We start from the raw sequence: 15,590 nt of genomic DNA on the forward strand, positions 1-15,590 counted from the left end.
CCCCTGGTCAAAGAAAAGACCAAAAATAAGGCTTGGGCCCTATATATATCACATAAGAGCTGAGTGACCAGAGACCAGGATCTCTCCTGAATACACTGCAGCCGTTCTCCTTGCCTTGAAAATTCACAATGCATGTTAATACATTTGAAGTTTTGAGAAGCCCAACAGTAAATAATCCCTTTATTCTTCTTACTTTGCTTTCTCCGACCTTATTAATTGGGGGTGGAATAACATAATTACATATATTCCTTAGAACATATGAAGTTAAGAGAGTATTTCTGGGGAAATATTGCCTTAAATCATATGATACAATAAAATATGTCAAAAGTGGTTTGCAAATTACATGGTACCATACAATGTACAGTAACAGATGACAGAAGGGGAATTTCAAGAAGCTACAACCAGAATCCACGGAGAGCACTCAGAGGTCACTCATACCATGCTCTGAGAGTTGGGTGTGGAATAAATGCACAGACAAGCTCACTGAGTAGTTCAGGTCTTTAAAAAAAAAAAAAAAAAAAAAGGATAGGGCAAGGGTGGATAGGAGGATGTCTTTTCCAAAGGGCAGTGGCAAGACATTCCACCCACAGTTCTGTGAACTCTCAGTAGAAACGCACACTAGTAGATCTCCTTTTTTTTTTTTTTTTTTTTTTTTTTTTTTTGTTGTTGAGACAGAGTCTCGCTCTGTCACCCAGGCTGGAGTGCAGTGGCTGGATCTCAGCTCACTGCAAGCTCGGCCTCCCGGGTTTACGCCATTCTCCTGCCTCAGCCTCCCAAGTAGCTGGGACTACAGGCGCCCGCCACCTCGCCCGGCTAGTTTTTTGTATTTTTTTAGTAGAGACAGGGTTTCACTGTGTTAGCCAGGATGGTCTCGATCTCCTGACCTCGTGATCCGCCCGTCTCGGCCTCCCAAAGTGCTGGGATTACAAACTTGAGCCACCGCGCCCGGCCAGATCTCCTTTTTGAGGTAGGAACTTAGATGTGGTATGCTACAGACCTGCTGCTGGTCAGTCCCTATAGGTAAGGCTACATGGCAGCAGGTAGCTCCATCTGTGGCCCTGTGGTTCTCTTACATTAAAACAGCGTTGTCTGGTAATAACCAGGCAGAGTTACTGACCTAGCAGAGATAATTCAAAAGTAAATTACCCATTTACATTTTTTTTCTTGGTTTCATAACAAATAATAATGAATACCATTAATTGGGGCTTTACTATAGGGCAGATACTGAGCCAAACCATACACATACCAGTATTCCATTTAATCCTCAAAATAATTATCTCTCTAGAGGCAAAACTTCTGGGATACTGATGATAAAATTGAGGTTTGGAGGAGTGAAATGACTTGCCTGAGGTCCAAAACTTGCAAATGGCAAAGCTGGGGCTCTAGTCCAGGGATTTTCAAGGATTTTTTATTCTGCACCCACACTATGTTATTTATAACTATACACATGCACCACTGGATTAACAGAGGATGAGATAAAAGAAATATAAGTAGAAATTATAATATTTTCTTCTAACATCCCAGTGAATTGTCATACACACTGCATTTTGGAGATAATGATGTATTACACAAACTTTATTCTTCATTTTACAGTTCTTTCTTTATATTCCTCTCTGCTCCCTTAAAAGCCCAAATTAGTCCAGGTTCATTATCCGTCTCCACTCATCATTGCTCTTTTTAAAATTCTTTATGTTCCTGAAAGTCACATAAAATGCCTATGAAGTTTTGGCAGACAAATACATACAGTTGCTAACAGTTTCAGAAGCGAACAGGAACTCCATCCAGTAGAGTAGTTTACTGTTGTACTGAATATTATTTATACCATGGGAAGTCATTTTTTTAAGTTACTTTTTTGTGTGCCAACCATAAAAATTTAAATCTAACTTTTTTAGAAATTCATAGAAAACTGTCACTGTATTATGAAATCCTTTATACCTTTTAATATTTCACAGTAGATTAAAACTGGCAATAAAAAGCAATGTTAATTATGATAAATGCACCTAATATGAACCATATATATATAATGATACAGTGTTTAATGTTTTATGGGTACTATGGCAAAACAATTCATATTATATGATGATATATACCTTGAGAACAAGAAGACCAGTTATTTTATTTTAGAGACAGGGTCTCACTCTGTCACCTAGGCTGGAATGAATGGCATAATCTTGGCTACTGCAACCTCTGCCTACAGGGCTCAAACAATCCTCCTGCCTCAGCCTCCTAAGTAGCAGGTGTGCACCATCACGCCTGGCTAATTTTTGTAGCGATAAGATTTCACCATGTTGCCCAGGGTAGTTTGGAACTCCTGGGCTCTGGTGATATGCTTGCCTTGGCCTCCCAAAGTGCTGGGATTATAGGTGTGAGCCACTGGGTCTGGCCCAGTATTCTTAATTTATCTAAAAGAATTACTATGTTTCACATTCTTGGGGAAATACTGAATATGCAGTTTTAATCAGAGATTTGTGAGTTTTAATCAAACACAGAATTTTAAAGAAATATATATGCACAAAAGAGAAAAGATAATTCCAGACTGTAGTGGCAACAAAATACTACTTCCCAAATAAAATTCTATTAACAAATGAGCTACCTTGTTAAAAGAAACTGGGAATTCTGGAGAGTCTGCTGACTGCTTTCTGTATTAGCTATGTTGGTTGTTGCTGTGGATTGTGTGATTGTAGTGGTGACACTGCTTGTGTTAGTACGCCGGGTTGCGTTGCGTGCAGTCTCCAGTTGTTGCCGTGCTGCCTGGGCATGCTGCCGTTCTAGCTGCAGCTGCATCTGCAGTTGTTGTAACTGAGAAGCGGAAGGGCCAGAGGAATTAAGCTGTCCTCCTGCAGAACGTCTCACTCCTGATAACTGAGATAAAAGCTCTGCCAATGGAAATGAAGACAATTAATGTCTGCTTAATACTGAGGAAAACAAAACGCTACAGATCACTCTTTTACTGGAACAACATCAAAAGCATTGTGAACAGGTAGGTAACCACAGCAGCATACAGTTTCAGTTAAGAGCTGAATACCTTCTAGAATGCCTCCTGGAGGCAGGAGTTACTGTGTACAGAGAACGCAAATGCATACGAATATCAACCCAGACCCAACTATGTTTAAGTAAAACTTAAATTGTCTTTAAAATTATTTGCATAATAGACTAATTTAGTTAAGCTTTCTCTTAGTATTTAATGAAGTGGTTTATCTGCGGGCCCAATTATAATATAAGCTTTCTCAATATGTGTTTCATGGAAGCAGGGATGAGGTCTACTGTTGACTATATTCCCAGCTCTCAGAACAGGGCCTGATATAGCAGGAATTCAAACATTTATTGAATGACTGAATGAATTATTAGGATTTAGTCCAAGAGGCCTGGATCATTTCTGATGGTGGTCCTTGCACACTCGCCTCTGCCTTCTCCCTCTAGTACCTTCTGGTACTGCTGTTTCAGAGTACCACTGCAGTAGGTACCACTAGCAGTGCTCAGCAAGGCTGACCAGCTCCTGAGAACCTGCTGCATCTGACTGTACAGCGTACTTAGTGTTATGATCCAGACTGTCTTGTGTCCATAAGGCTGTACTCATTAAGAGAGGTGTAAACCTTTGTCCCTGTACCCTCTCATCTACATAAGGTGCAGTGAAATGCCTTCTTCCAAGTGGAGGGTCTACCTCGCTTATAGGGAACCGATGACTGCCTTGCAGACACTCTTAGGCCAGCAAAAACTCTTTATCATTAAAACTCATTAACAGTTTCTGTTTTCTTGTTCACTGTTGCTTTATCTCAGGCTTTTGATAGCACTCTTATACCACTCTTTCATGGAATATACAGTCTATCACTAAAACTAATTTTCACTGACAGAAAAAAAAAAAGAAAATTTCTCAAATTTGAATTTTGCTCCCAGAAACTACTTTAATTTTCGTGTCTGCCACCAAAATAGCAGGTAAATATTCCCTTTGGATGAAGAAATATTTTTTAAATCCCCAAACTCAGTTTGTTAGGCTTGTTTTGTTGTTGCACACCCAAATGTTCAAAGCACATTTGGAATTAAAATTTTATATGGTATATCTAACTTTTAATAACATGATAGATGTAAAATTGTTCTTAGGTTTTCTTTTTTAAATTTTATTTTAGGTTTGGGGTACATGTGAAGGTCTGTTACACAGTTAAACACATCATGGGGGTTTGTCGTACATATTATTACATCACGCAGTACCCAATTAAGTCCAGTACCCAACAGTTATCTTTCTGCTCCTCTCTCTCTTCCCACTCTTCCCCAGTGTCTGCTGTCTCCTCCTTTGTGTTCCTAAGTTGTCATTTAGCTCTGATGTTCTCAGTTTCTATTACAGATTTACACTTACCAGTGTTTCAGGTATTCTGCAGGGCACCTCATGGCTTCCAGGTAGGTGCACACTTCACCACATGGACACATTTCAGAATTGTTGCTTTAAACGTGTGCACACGTCCCACAGTCTTACCACTTGTCTGCTTGGTGTGTCTTGTAGATTGTCAGGCTACAGTGATTTTTTATATTTTATTCTGACCCTGTGCTCTGCTACCAACTTCCCAGGTTTGTCATGTACTAGACCCAGTGACATGGCCAGGTTCAAAAACTGTGTTTTTTTGTTTTTGTTTTTTTTTTAAGATTTTCCCCAAGCTATTAAACATGTACCTTTCAGTATGTTCTACAACTATATAGTTCTCAAATCAAGATCAGGACATTAAGTCTTACTTTCCTTTCTTCTATGAGAAGAGCTTAATTTTTTAGTCTTGTCAATTAGCTATAGATATAACAGTTCTGAAATGTGTCCATGTGGTGGAATGTGTACCTGGAAGCCATGAGGCGCCCTGCACAACACCTGAGATAGGCATAAACCTGTGATAGAATTTTACACATAACATGTTCTTAAAAATGTTAGCTATACCTTATAAAACCTTAATTTCAAATGTGCTTTGGACATTTGTTATGTGTACTTATGGAGGTTTAACCATGAAATTTTGAAGGTATTCAAACTGAAATGTTTTATGATTTCCTTGGGCTTCAATAGAGGCCATAAATACAACATAAAACCATTTTTTATCATCTTATGTCTCTAAGAACAGGAGTCTCCCACTCCCTTTACCTGCAGGAGACATGTTCCAAGACCCCCAGTGAATGGCTGAAATGGGCATTTGGATAACACAGAACCCTGTATGTTTTTTCCTATATATACTTATCTGTTGTGCTAAAGTTTAATTTATAAATTAGGCACAGTACGAGATTCACAACAAAATAGAGTAAATCTAAAAATATACCATGAAAGTTATGTGATGTGGTCTCTCTCCATCTCAAAGTATCTTACTGTCCTGTACTCACCTATTTTTTGACTGTAGTTGGTTGTGGGTAACTGAAACCCGGGAAAGCAAAACCACATATGAGAGGGGGACTACTGGACTTAAGCGATGCCAGAAGAGTATGAATTACTTTATGCTAAGTGTCTGCTTTGAACACATTTTACACTTTTAAAGTATTTGGCAATTTTGTGAAGGAACATGGCTTATGATCAGAGAGGTGAGCTAAGAACACAAATCTCACAAATTTTTTTTTGTTTGTTTGTTTGAGACAGGGTCTCACTCTATCACCTAGGCTGGAGTGCAGTGGGGCGAGCTCGGCTCCCTGGAACCTCCACCTCCCAGGCGTGAGTGATTCTCATGCCTTAGCCTCCTGAGTAGCTGCGATTACAGGCACCCACCACCACATCTGGCTGATTTTTGTATTTTTAGTAGAGATGGAGTTTCGCCATGTTGGCCAGGTTGGTCTTGAATTCCTGGCCTCAAGTGATCCACCTGCTTCAGCCTCCCAGAGTGTGAGCCACCGCACCTGGCATCACAAAAAGTTTTAAAAGGAGCTCCTCCTTCCCCTGCCATTTCCCTTATTAATGTGAAACTAACTTACCAGCTATAGGATCCATGGCTTCCCTATTGCTTGGAGAATATGAACTCTGAGAAGAAGAAAGTCCACCAGTAGAACTGCTAGTAAAGTGCATGTTTGATCTACGAGCACGAGGACCTCCTAATCCCCGGCCAGGGTGAAACATTCTACGTACATGTCGAACACCACTCGATTCATCATAACCCAAAAGTTAAGAAAAAAAATGAAAATATTTCACAGAAAGAAAAAAAAAAATCACTTGAGCCCTTGCTAGACAGATATAAAGACTTCCTGAATTGTAAGCATTTAAAAACAGCACATTTAACTTAAAGTGCAAATGTCCCAACTCTATCTATGAGGGAGGGCTATTAACCCTAAAAAGACACTCAAATATAAGGCAACATGTGTGTGTGTGTGTATTGGCTGCGTGAGGTAAGAAAGCTTCTCTATATAGCTCATGAAATCTTAAATATCACCTATAATGAAAAAGGAACAATACTGAATTTATATTTAGCAAATCAAAGATTCCTTTTGGATTATTAATCTGTCTTCAAGCTTCTTTACAATGCTGCTGCTAAGCAGAAAACAGATTTGCATTTCTTGTGTAAGACACACAGATTAACATGACATTTATCACGAAGTCAAATTCCCAGCAGCCTCAACCATCTTACACAGCTGAGTTTGAGTCAAACTGAAAAAGGTCCTGAGTCGCAAATAGCTGTAAAAACTCATGAAGACAACCCTACGTTTCCACAAAGGCAAATGAGAGGTGGGGAGGCCAGATCATATAGAAGAGATTTTTCCTTTAAAGCACCAACAGACCAGCTTTATAATGCAGATTCTTTTTTTTGCTGGCTTCTCAGTTTTTCAGCTGATGGTTCTGGAGTTATTTAAGGACCAGATGGGTAGCTCCAGGAGGCCTTCAGGTGTTACCGTACATGCAGTGTTCCATCATATTAATGAGGATGGTTTGGGTTTCAGAGAAAGTGATACGATCATATTTATATACTTGATAATTTATATATTATGATTTTTTATATATATGTATTTTGAGACAGGGTCTCACTTTGTTGCCAGGCTGAAGTGCAGTGGTACAACCATAGCTTACTGTAGCCTTGAGCTCATGGGCTCAAGCCATCCTTCTACTTCAGCCTCTTGAGTAGCTGGGACCACAGGTGTGTGCCACCATGGCCAGCTCATTATTTTGGTAGAGACGGGGTCTTCCTATGTTGTCCAGGCTGGTTTCGAACTTCTAGGCTCAAGTGATCCTCCCACCTTGGCCTTTCAAAGTGCTGGGAGTATAGGCATGAGCCACTGTACCCAGCTGGTGACAGTTTTAGACGAACAATTCATAACCTGAAACCAGAAGCAAAGACCACAAAGTTAATCGCTCTGGTAGGCCAGTAATCTCAGGGAACACTGCCAGCAACTGTTGAGAGATAAGGAAGGGAATGAAGAAATAAAATCAGGAGGCTGGGCGTGGCGACTCACACCTATAATCCCAACACTTTGGGGGGCCGAGGCGGGAGGATCACTGAGGTCAGAAGTTCAAGACCAGCGTGGCCAATATGGTGAAACCCCATCTCTACTAAAGAAAAATACAAAAACTGGCCAGGCGCAGTGGCTCATGCCTGTAATCCTACAACTTTGGGAAGCCGAGGCGGGCGGTCAGGAGTTCGAGACCAGATTGGCCAAGAGACCAGCCTGGCCAATATGGTGAAACCCCATCTCTACTAAAAATACAAAAATTAGCTGGGCATGGTGGCTGGCACCTGCAATCTCAGCTACTTAGGAGGCCGAGGCAGGAGAACTGCTTGAACCCAGAAGGTGGAGGTTGCAATGAGTTGAAGATCGTGCCATTGCACTCCAGCCTGGCCGACAGAGTGAGACTCAAAATCAAAAAAAAAAAAAAAAAAAAAAGAAAAGCAGGAAAGGAAATGTAAAGCTAGAGCTGATCTTATGCTATCCTACTTAGGAACTGGGCAGGAAATGGCTCTCTCTGGAGAAGGAGACCCCAAAAAGGAAAGGAACACCAAGATGCACACCTACCCCCACCATCTCACCACACCACACCCACAACAGGGTAAAGCAGCAGAGGAACACAGAGGGAAAGCAAATAAAGCCTCTTCATATTTAACTAATTAAATTTTAATTTGGATTAACATTTTCCGCTTTTGTATGAAAATGCCATCCTGGAAGACATAATCTGGTCAAACTGCCTTAAAAAAAATCTAATTATAGTGAACTAAAGATGAAGGACAAGTCAACTTTCACTTAGTGAAAACGGTTCATGCAACAGTGATAATATATAAAAGGAGAAATCAATTGCATCTCAACACTGAGTCACTTTTAGGAAAAGTTCAAATAAGTAAAATAATTTGGAGATTACTTTTCCTCTTTTGGGGGATATTATCCTTAAAAATAATCAGAATGACAAGCTGGATGCAGTGGCACTTGTGTGCCTATAGTCCCAGCTACTCAAGAGGCTGAAGCAGGACGATCACTTGAGCTCAGGAGTTTGAGACCAGCCAGGCTGACACAGCGAGATCCTGTCTCCAAAACAAAAAATCAAAATGACAAACATTACAAACAACTCTTTTCCCTGTCATCTCTTAAAAGGATATTAAATCTCTAGGGGCTCTGTGTTCAAGTGTAAGATGAGCTGCAAAGTCATCCGTGACATGATTAGGATCGCCTCCAGGTAACGCTGCACATATTGGACAAATCTGAAATGGAAGTAAAGAAAGCAGCTTAATAAATGAATGTCAGTAAGACATCTTTCCAGACGAGTATTCTGTTGTTTTACTATTATCAAGTTTTAACCAATAAAAAACTCAGCAGATCCTGAATTAGTGAAAACCAGTAGAAGCCTAAGCAAGAACTGTTCACACAAGGTCCCTCAGGGTCAAACACAACAGTTTCAGACACACCAAACTTGATCTCTGGCAGGGCCTTCTAACAGCCTGCCTGATTCATTCGTATGGCCTAGCAAAATAGTTTCCATTAAAAAAACTTTAAAAATATGCTATTAGTGCACATTTATGTTTAGGTCCAGTCTTGAAGGGTAAAGACAGATACAAGCCTATGGCACACTTCTCCAAAGTAAGCTATACTTGAGAGACAATTCCCAAATAAGACAGCAGAGGTCTGATTAAATGCAATTGTGCAAACATTCAACTGATATGTTGAATGTAAGACAGATTATGATTACTGATAATACGCAAATGTGGTCTATAAATTTATGAATGTGAATTCCAAGGGGAATATTGTATGGAAGTCCATTTTTTAACCTTATTTCCCAAAGAATTGGGTGGTAGGCCATAAGCTTGTAACCAGGTCAGGATCAAGGAGTAGAAGCTCAACTTTCCATGGGCCTTTTGGCAAGAGACAGGAGAAGGTAGGAATAAAATGATGTGTACACAGTCACGGTTTGGGGAGTGGGTGACAGGTTGGGAAGGCGGTGTCTATAGTTAACAGAATTGGTGAAACAGGGAAGGATAGAAAGAATGAGGAACTTTTTAAGGAGGAAAGGCCCTTACTCTTCCGAAATTCAAATGGGCAGATAATGTTCTAACAATGGTAGCCAAGCCTTGAAGTATGAACAATTTCAATCTTAAAGAACAGGGCCAAGAAGAAAGGTCTGAAGCAAGGGGCATGACCAAAGGGAGCCCCAGGAAGTGCACAGTTCAAGTGGTAGACTTGTGTCTTTATAAATAAATAAGAAGGTTAAAGACAGGATATGTGATTCATCTTGCTAGTACTTGAGCCAAAATTCTTTCACCTAGGCAAAATCTAGGCAATTGGTCAGCCTTATTATCTGCTGACAGCACAGTGGGTGTAGGTGGTAGTGCTAGAGATGAGGGGAGATGGGAAAGGTGAGACTTGGAAGGACAATCCTGGGGTATGGAGGGAAAACAAACTGCTCTGATTCCTGGAGCCCAAACAAACATAACTTTCCAACATCTAACAACTAGAAAGCAGAAGTCCCCTGAGAGTTCAACTCTGATTTGGTATCAGTCTCTCTTATGCCTAATCAGCTCTCCTGATTATGTGACTCAGGACTCTGAGAAATATCCTCAGGAAAACCTAAATATGTTCATGAGAAATAACATTTAAGCATGACAGTGTGCAAAAAACTAGAGAGGTCACAATGGAATGTGATGAGGCAAATGAGAAAAAGAAGTAGATAGATCTGTCTATGCCTTTCTTAAAAGATGCCAGGAAGGTGGTCAGATTCTTTCCTCTGTCAGTAAAGGAGCTGTGTGTGTCACAAGTTTACAGATTATCCACTCTCTCTTTACTAGGAATTTAACTTCTACTATCTGTACCATTCCTGTACTCTGACATTACCTGGTTATGTCTGATATACCTATTTTACTTTTCATGTGCTTCTGGTCTTACCTAGCTAAACTGTAAACTCTTTGAGAGATGCAGCACAGTATGATTTGTCTTTGGTTTTAAACTCCAGACAGACTTGCTTTAAAAAAAAAAAAAAAAAAAAGACGAGCAATGTTTGGAGAAACAGACAAAATGTTCGTTATTTAAAAATAAAACAAGCTACCTTAGAGACTCATCATTTTGAAAAAGTTAACAAGTGCTGGGTTATAGTCTTATTACAATATTATAAGGCTGTATAAGATTTGTATTTAAAGAGAAAATAACCACCAAAAGGAAAAGGCATCTTTCTTCTTCTTTTTTTTTTTTGAGACGGAGTCTCGCTCTGTCGCCCAGGCTGGAGTGCAGTGGCTGGATCTCAGCGCACTGCAAGCTCCGCCTCCGGGTTTACGCCATTCTCCTGCCTCAGCCTCCTGAGTAGCTGGGACTACAGGCGCCCGCCACCTCGCCCAGCTAGGTTTTGTATTTTTTTTTTAGTAGAGACGGGGTTTCACCTTGTTAGCCAGGATGGTCTCGATCTCCTGACCTCGTGATCCGCCCGTCTCGGCCTCCCAAGGTGCTGGGATTACAGGCTTGAGCCACCGCGCCCGGCCGGAAAAGGCATCTTTCTTCTAAGATACCTTCCTTTATATTGGCTTTTGGGTAAAATCTATAAACAACTTGAGCTATCCAGAGATTGCCGCAGAGGCTTCAGTACTTGAGGGGACATAAAAACGTTGGTAGATGAGAAAAGTCTCCAAAAGGATATAAATTCCTAGAAGGAAAACAGAATGGGAAGCAGAGATACCAAATGTACTAAGAATGTCCTAATAAGATAGATAATTTAACAAGTAGAAAAGTACCTTTGAGACGGGATATAAAATAAAGCCAAGATCCTTCCTTATTGTGTATTGACTTTGGTTCTATACTCAAAATCTTTTTTATTTCACTGGAGTAACCATGTTAAGATGGCAGGATGAAGGTATTCAGAATTGCTTCATTTATAGAGAAATAATATAAAACCAATCAATCAACCAACCAAACTTCCAAACGTCTAGGGATAAAGAATTACTGAGGATAAGAAATTACTATGGTGGGAGGATCACCCAGGTTGACAGCTAGCATAGAAAATCAAGAGGCTAGGCAAGGCGTGGTGGCTCATGCCTGTAATCCCAGCACTTTGGGAGGCTGAGGTGGGTGGATCATGAGGTCAGGAGTTCAAGATCAGCCTGACCAACATGGTGAAACCCCATCTCTACTAAAAAATACAAAAATGAGCTGGGCGTGGTGGCACATGCCTGTAATCCCAGCTACTCAGGAGGCTGAGGCAGGAGAATCACTTGAACCCAGGAGGTGGAGGTTGCAGTGAGCCAAGATCGCACCACTGCACTCCAGCCTGAGTGACAGAGACTCCATCTCAAAAAAAAAAAAAAAAAAAAAAAAAAGGAAAAAAGAAAATCAAGAGGCTAGATTTAGAACCAAGTGGAAGATGTTGCCATACTTGGGTCACATAAAGTTAACTCAGATGAGGACTTGGAAAGGAAAACTAAGCTCAGATGCTGATGTGACCACAGAGGCCTGGTCATCTTCTAAGTTTTACATTTTATATTTAGCAAGCTAACTCACGCTTTAAGACAAAAACGCTTGTTCTTAAGACTGTGTTTTCTGAAAGGAAATGAAGGGAACAAGAGGAAGAAAGAAAAAGGAGAGCAAAGCGGGGCAGGAGAAATGGAAAAGAGGTGGTGGGGAGTGGGAGGAAGCAAGCCACTGTGCCACTCATGGGCACAAACACTTCTTAGTTTTGAGTGTGTCTTTATTTCCACATCATGGTGCCTAATATCTCTTACAGCACAGGAAAACTCAACACAAGGGTAATTTTAGGGTACTGACCCTAAAATTATGACAGCTTGTCAACATTAATATTTATCATACTTCCACTGCCATATGATATAGTATCTATTATTCGTACAGGAAAATTCCATATAACACACAAGCTTAAAATTATAACAACTTATCAATTAAGATTTACTTAACTGGCTTAAGTCAGTATTTCTTTAATTTGGCTAAGAATATAAATCATCGCAGGGCGCGGTGGCTCACGCCTGTAATCCCAGCACTTTGGGAGGCCAAGGCGGGTGGATCACGAGGTCAGAAGACTGAGACCATCCTGGCTAACACAGTGAAACTCCATCTCAACTAAAAATACAAAAAATTAGCCGGGTGTGGTGGCGGGCGCCTGTAGTCCCAGCTACTCAGGAGGCTAAGGCAGAAGAATGGCGTGAACCCGCGAGGCAGAGCTTGCAGTGAGCCGAGATTTGCGCAACTGCACTCCAGTCTGGGTGCCTCTCAAAAAAAAAAAAAAAAAAAAAAAAAGAATATAAATCATCAGGGCCAGGCGCAGTGGTTGACGCCTAGAATCCCAGCACTTTGGGAGGCCGAGGCAGGTGGATTGCCTGAGGTTAGGAGTTTGAGACCAGTCTGGCCAACATGGTGAAACCCCGTTCTCTACTAAAAATACAAAAAAATTAGCTGGGCGTGGTGGCGTGCGCCTGTAATCCCAGCGACTCAGGAGGCTGAGGCAGGGGAATTCCTAATATAAATAATCTGTAGCAATTGTTAAAAATACAGTTTCCTAGTCCTGGAAATAGAGGGATTTAACAATCTATTTTGACAAAGGTCCTGGTTGATTATTAACAAACTACATAAGTTTGGCAAATACAGTTTAAATATATAATGAAATTCAAAAACTATATTTACTCTGTTACACGAAAACACCAAATGTTATTGTTACCTAGCATAACAAAAAAATTTGGATTCACAAATGTCCTTGCCATTCTCAGTGTCGTCTCTGCTACTGCTCGAGTTTCCTCTTCTCCTTCACCTTGCCACTGAGGGTCACCATCAATCTTGCTTTTTATCTGTAGTCCCTTTGGAAGCCTTTACCAATTGAGATAAGGTCCCATTCCAAGAACATACAGAGTCTCCATTTTTCCACGTGGTTCCAGGGCATGACTGCCAGCCAGCAACCAGTTAGGGCACATTATATAGCACAGTTGCCAATGTCTTTAAAACATACCTTCTGAAGTCATTACTCCACATATAAACACCAAGTCACTGCTGAATGCACAGAACTTTTCCTCTATGGAAAGCACCTGAAGTCAGCATGCGTGATTTTTTTTTAAACAACAGCTCCACACATTCTTCCCCATACAGTTATCAACCATTCTAAAGCAAGTCTGGATTTCCTCTCGCCTCCCTCTTGAACTAATACAACCACATCAGACAGAATTCTCTCTTTGTTTTATGCACAGCTTTAAAAACTATTCTTTATAACTACCTTCCTATTTCTAGTTCAAGGATCTATGCTATGAAATCCAGGTAAACTGGTAAAGTTAAAGTTCTGACTGTTATATTGTATAATTTTGTTACCATGGACTAATCCATTAAGCATTTACTGAGTACCAAATCAGAACTAACTTAACGCTTTAGGTTAAAACATTATCAAGAAATGAACATAGTTCCTGCCAATATTAAAGTTCATATGAATTTCATCTCTTTTTAAAAACTGCCCTGCCAAAATTGGGGCAGGGCACAGTGGCTTATACTTGTAATCCTAACACTTTGGGAGAATGAGGCAGGGGGATCACTTGCAGACAAGAGTTTGAGACCAGCCTGCGCCACCCAGTGAGACGCAGTCTCTACCAAAAAAATTTTTTAAAAAATTGGTGTATATTTTTCATTATTTCTTCAAACTGGGGTACAATTCATGTCTCTGCTTTTGAGCGGCTCTTAGAACTCAGCTACAGAAACACCCAGGCTTATTATGCCAAGGTATTTTCTGATCACCCGCAATACAATGGGGGGAATGGGGTTTAAAACACTTTTTCCACAGAAGAGTAATGACCCAAAAAGAGTCATCTGAATTTAAAGCCAACACACAAAACCTGTTGACACGTGTTATACTTTAGTGCTTACACACACACAAAAAAAAATTAGAAGAAAGACATTCTATTGAGCTAACTAACTGCCACAGCCAATGACAACTTCAGGCTTTTGGATCTCCTTCCCAATTAAAAGTATTAGTTTATCCTATAAAATCTGCAGATATAATGAATATAAGACAGAAACTGAAGTTCTGCTTTGAGAATATACATAAAGGACTAGTGGATGATCTATGCTACATGGTCAAGAAACTCCTTTTGGGCCTTGTAGAATCATCTAGCTTATGGCTACCTGCACCTTGGCCATCCATTTTGCCAATATAAATAAAGGTCCTTTCAAGAGTTGAGTGAGCGCACTGTTCAACTAGATTACAATCTAATTTTCTGCTGCTGCAGTGAACAGTTAATAAGTGTTCAATTATAAGTGAAATTAGGCCGGGCGCGGTGGCTCAAGCCGTAAATCCAGCACTGTTGGGAGGCGAGACGGGCCGGATCACGAGGTGGGAATCGGACCATTCCTGGCTAACACAGTGAATACCCCGTCCTACCTAAGAATACAAAAAAACGTAGCCGGGCGAGGGGGACGGCGACTGTAGTCTCACACTCGGAGGCTGAGGCGGGAGATGGCTGCAAGCCGGGAGGCGAGCTTGCAGTGAGCATCGAGATCCGGCCACTGCACTCCAGTCCGGCGACAGACGGAGACTACCGCCTTCAAAAAAAAAAAAAAAAATAATGAAATTCAATTTCATATTAAATTATTTTCCCTCTCAATTCCATTCTCCTATAATGCTGAAGTTAGATTTGTCACTGGCTTCTAAAGAGCAGCATCTACATGTAATTTAGGAAGTCCTAAAAAGCAATTATGTTTTACATTTAAACATGGTTCTTGTACAAAAATGTATGTGTATGATGACATCTTGGGAATTCACAAAACTTGAAATAGTATTAATATAATTTAGCTATACTGAAAAATAATTCCAAAGAAATCAGAAAGCAGTTCACAAAAGGGCTTGCGCTCCTGTGAGAATCTAATGATGTAGCTGATCTGACAGGAAGTGGAGTTCAGGCGGTAATGCCTGCTGGCCCACTGCTCACGTTCTGCTCTGTGGCTCGGTTCCAAACAGGTCATAGACAAGTACTAGTCTGGTCCCATCTGTGGCCCAGGGGTTGGGGAACCCTGGTCTAGAGGACACATGCAGGTAACGTGGGGCAAAGCAAGACAGCAAACAGAGCATTCAGAAAGGAACATGTTAAGAGGAATAGAAAAGGAGATACAGCAAGTTGTTGTGTAGATATAATCCCCCAAACCAAAATGATGTAAATCACTCTTGAATTCCCTAATTCAAAAATGCAAAACATTGAGGGGTGAGAGAG

The 15,590-nt window shown here is 40.6% G+C and overlaps 1 protein-coding gene across 1 annotated transcript in view; it reads right to left on the reverse strand.

Moving 5' to 3' along the window:
• The window catches only part of KCMF1 (potassium channel modulatory factor 1), an 85,508-nt gene that overhangs the window by 4,933 nt on the left and 64,985 nt on the right, over window positions 1–15,590 (reverse strand). Inside the window, exons 4-6 of the mRNA XM_017892986.1 lie at window positions 8,526–8,627; window positions 5,926–6,100; window positions 2,594–2,876 (exon numbers count right to left, since the gene is read on the reverse strand). Coding sequence (XP_017748475.1) covers window positions 2,594–2,876; window positions 5,926–6,100; window positions 8,526–8,627 — 560 coding nt within the window. The remainder of the gene's footprint in view (window positions 1–2,593; window positions 2,877–5,925; window positions 6,101–8,525; window positions 8,628–15,590) is intronic.

This window comes from Rhinopithecus bieti, unplaced genomic scaffold (genome assembly GCF_001698545.2).
Source record: "Rhinopithecus bieti isolate Rb0 unplaced genomic scaffold, ASM169854v2 scaffold_23283, whole genome shotgun sequence".
Classification (NCBI taxonomy): domain Eukaryota; kingdom Metazoa; phylum Chordata; class Mammalia; order Primates; family Cercopithecidae; genus Rhinopithecus; species Rhinopithecus bieti.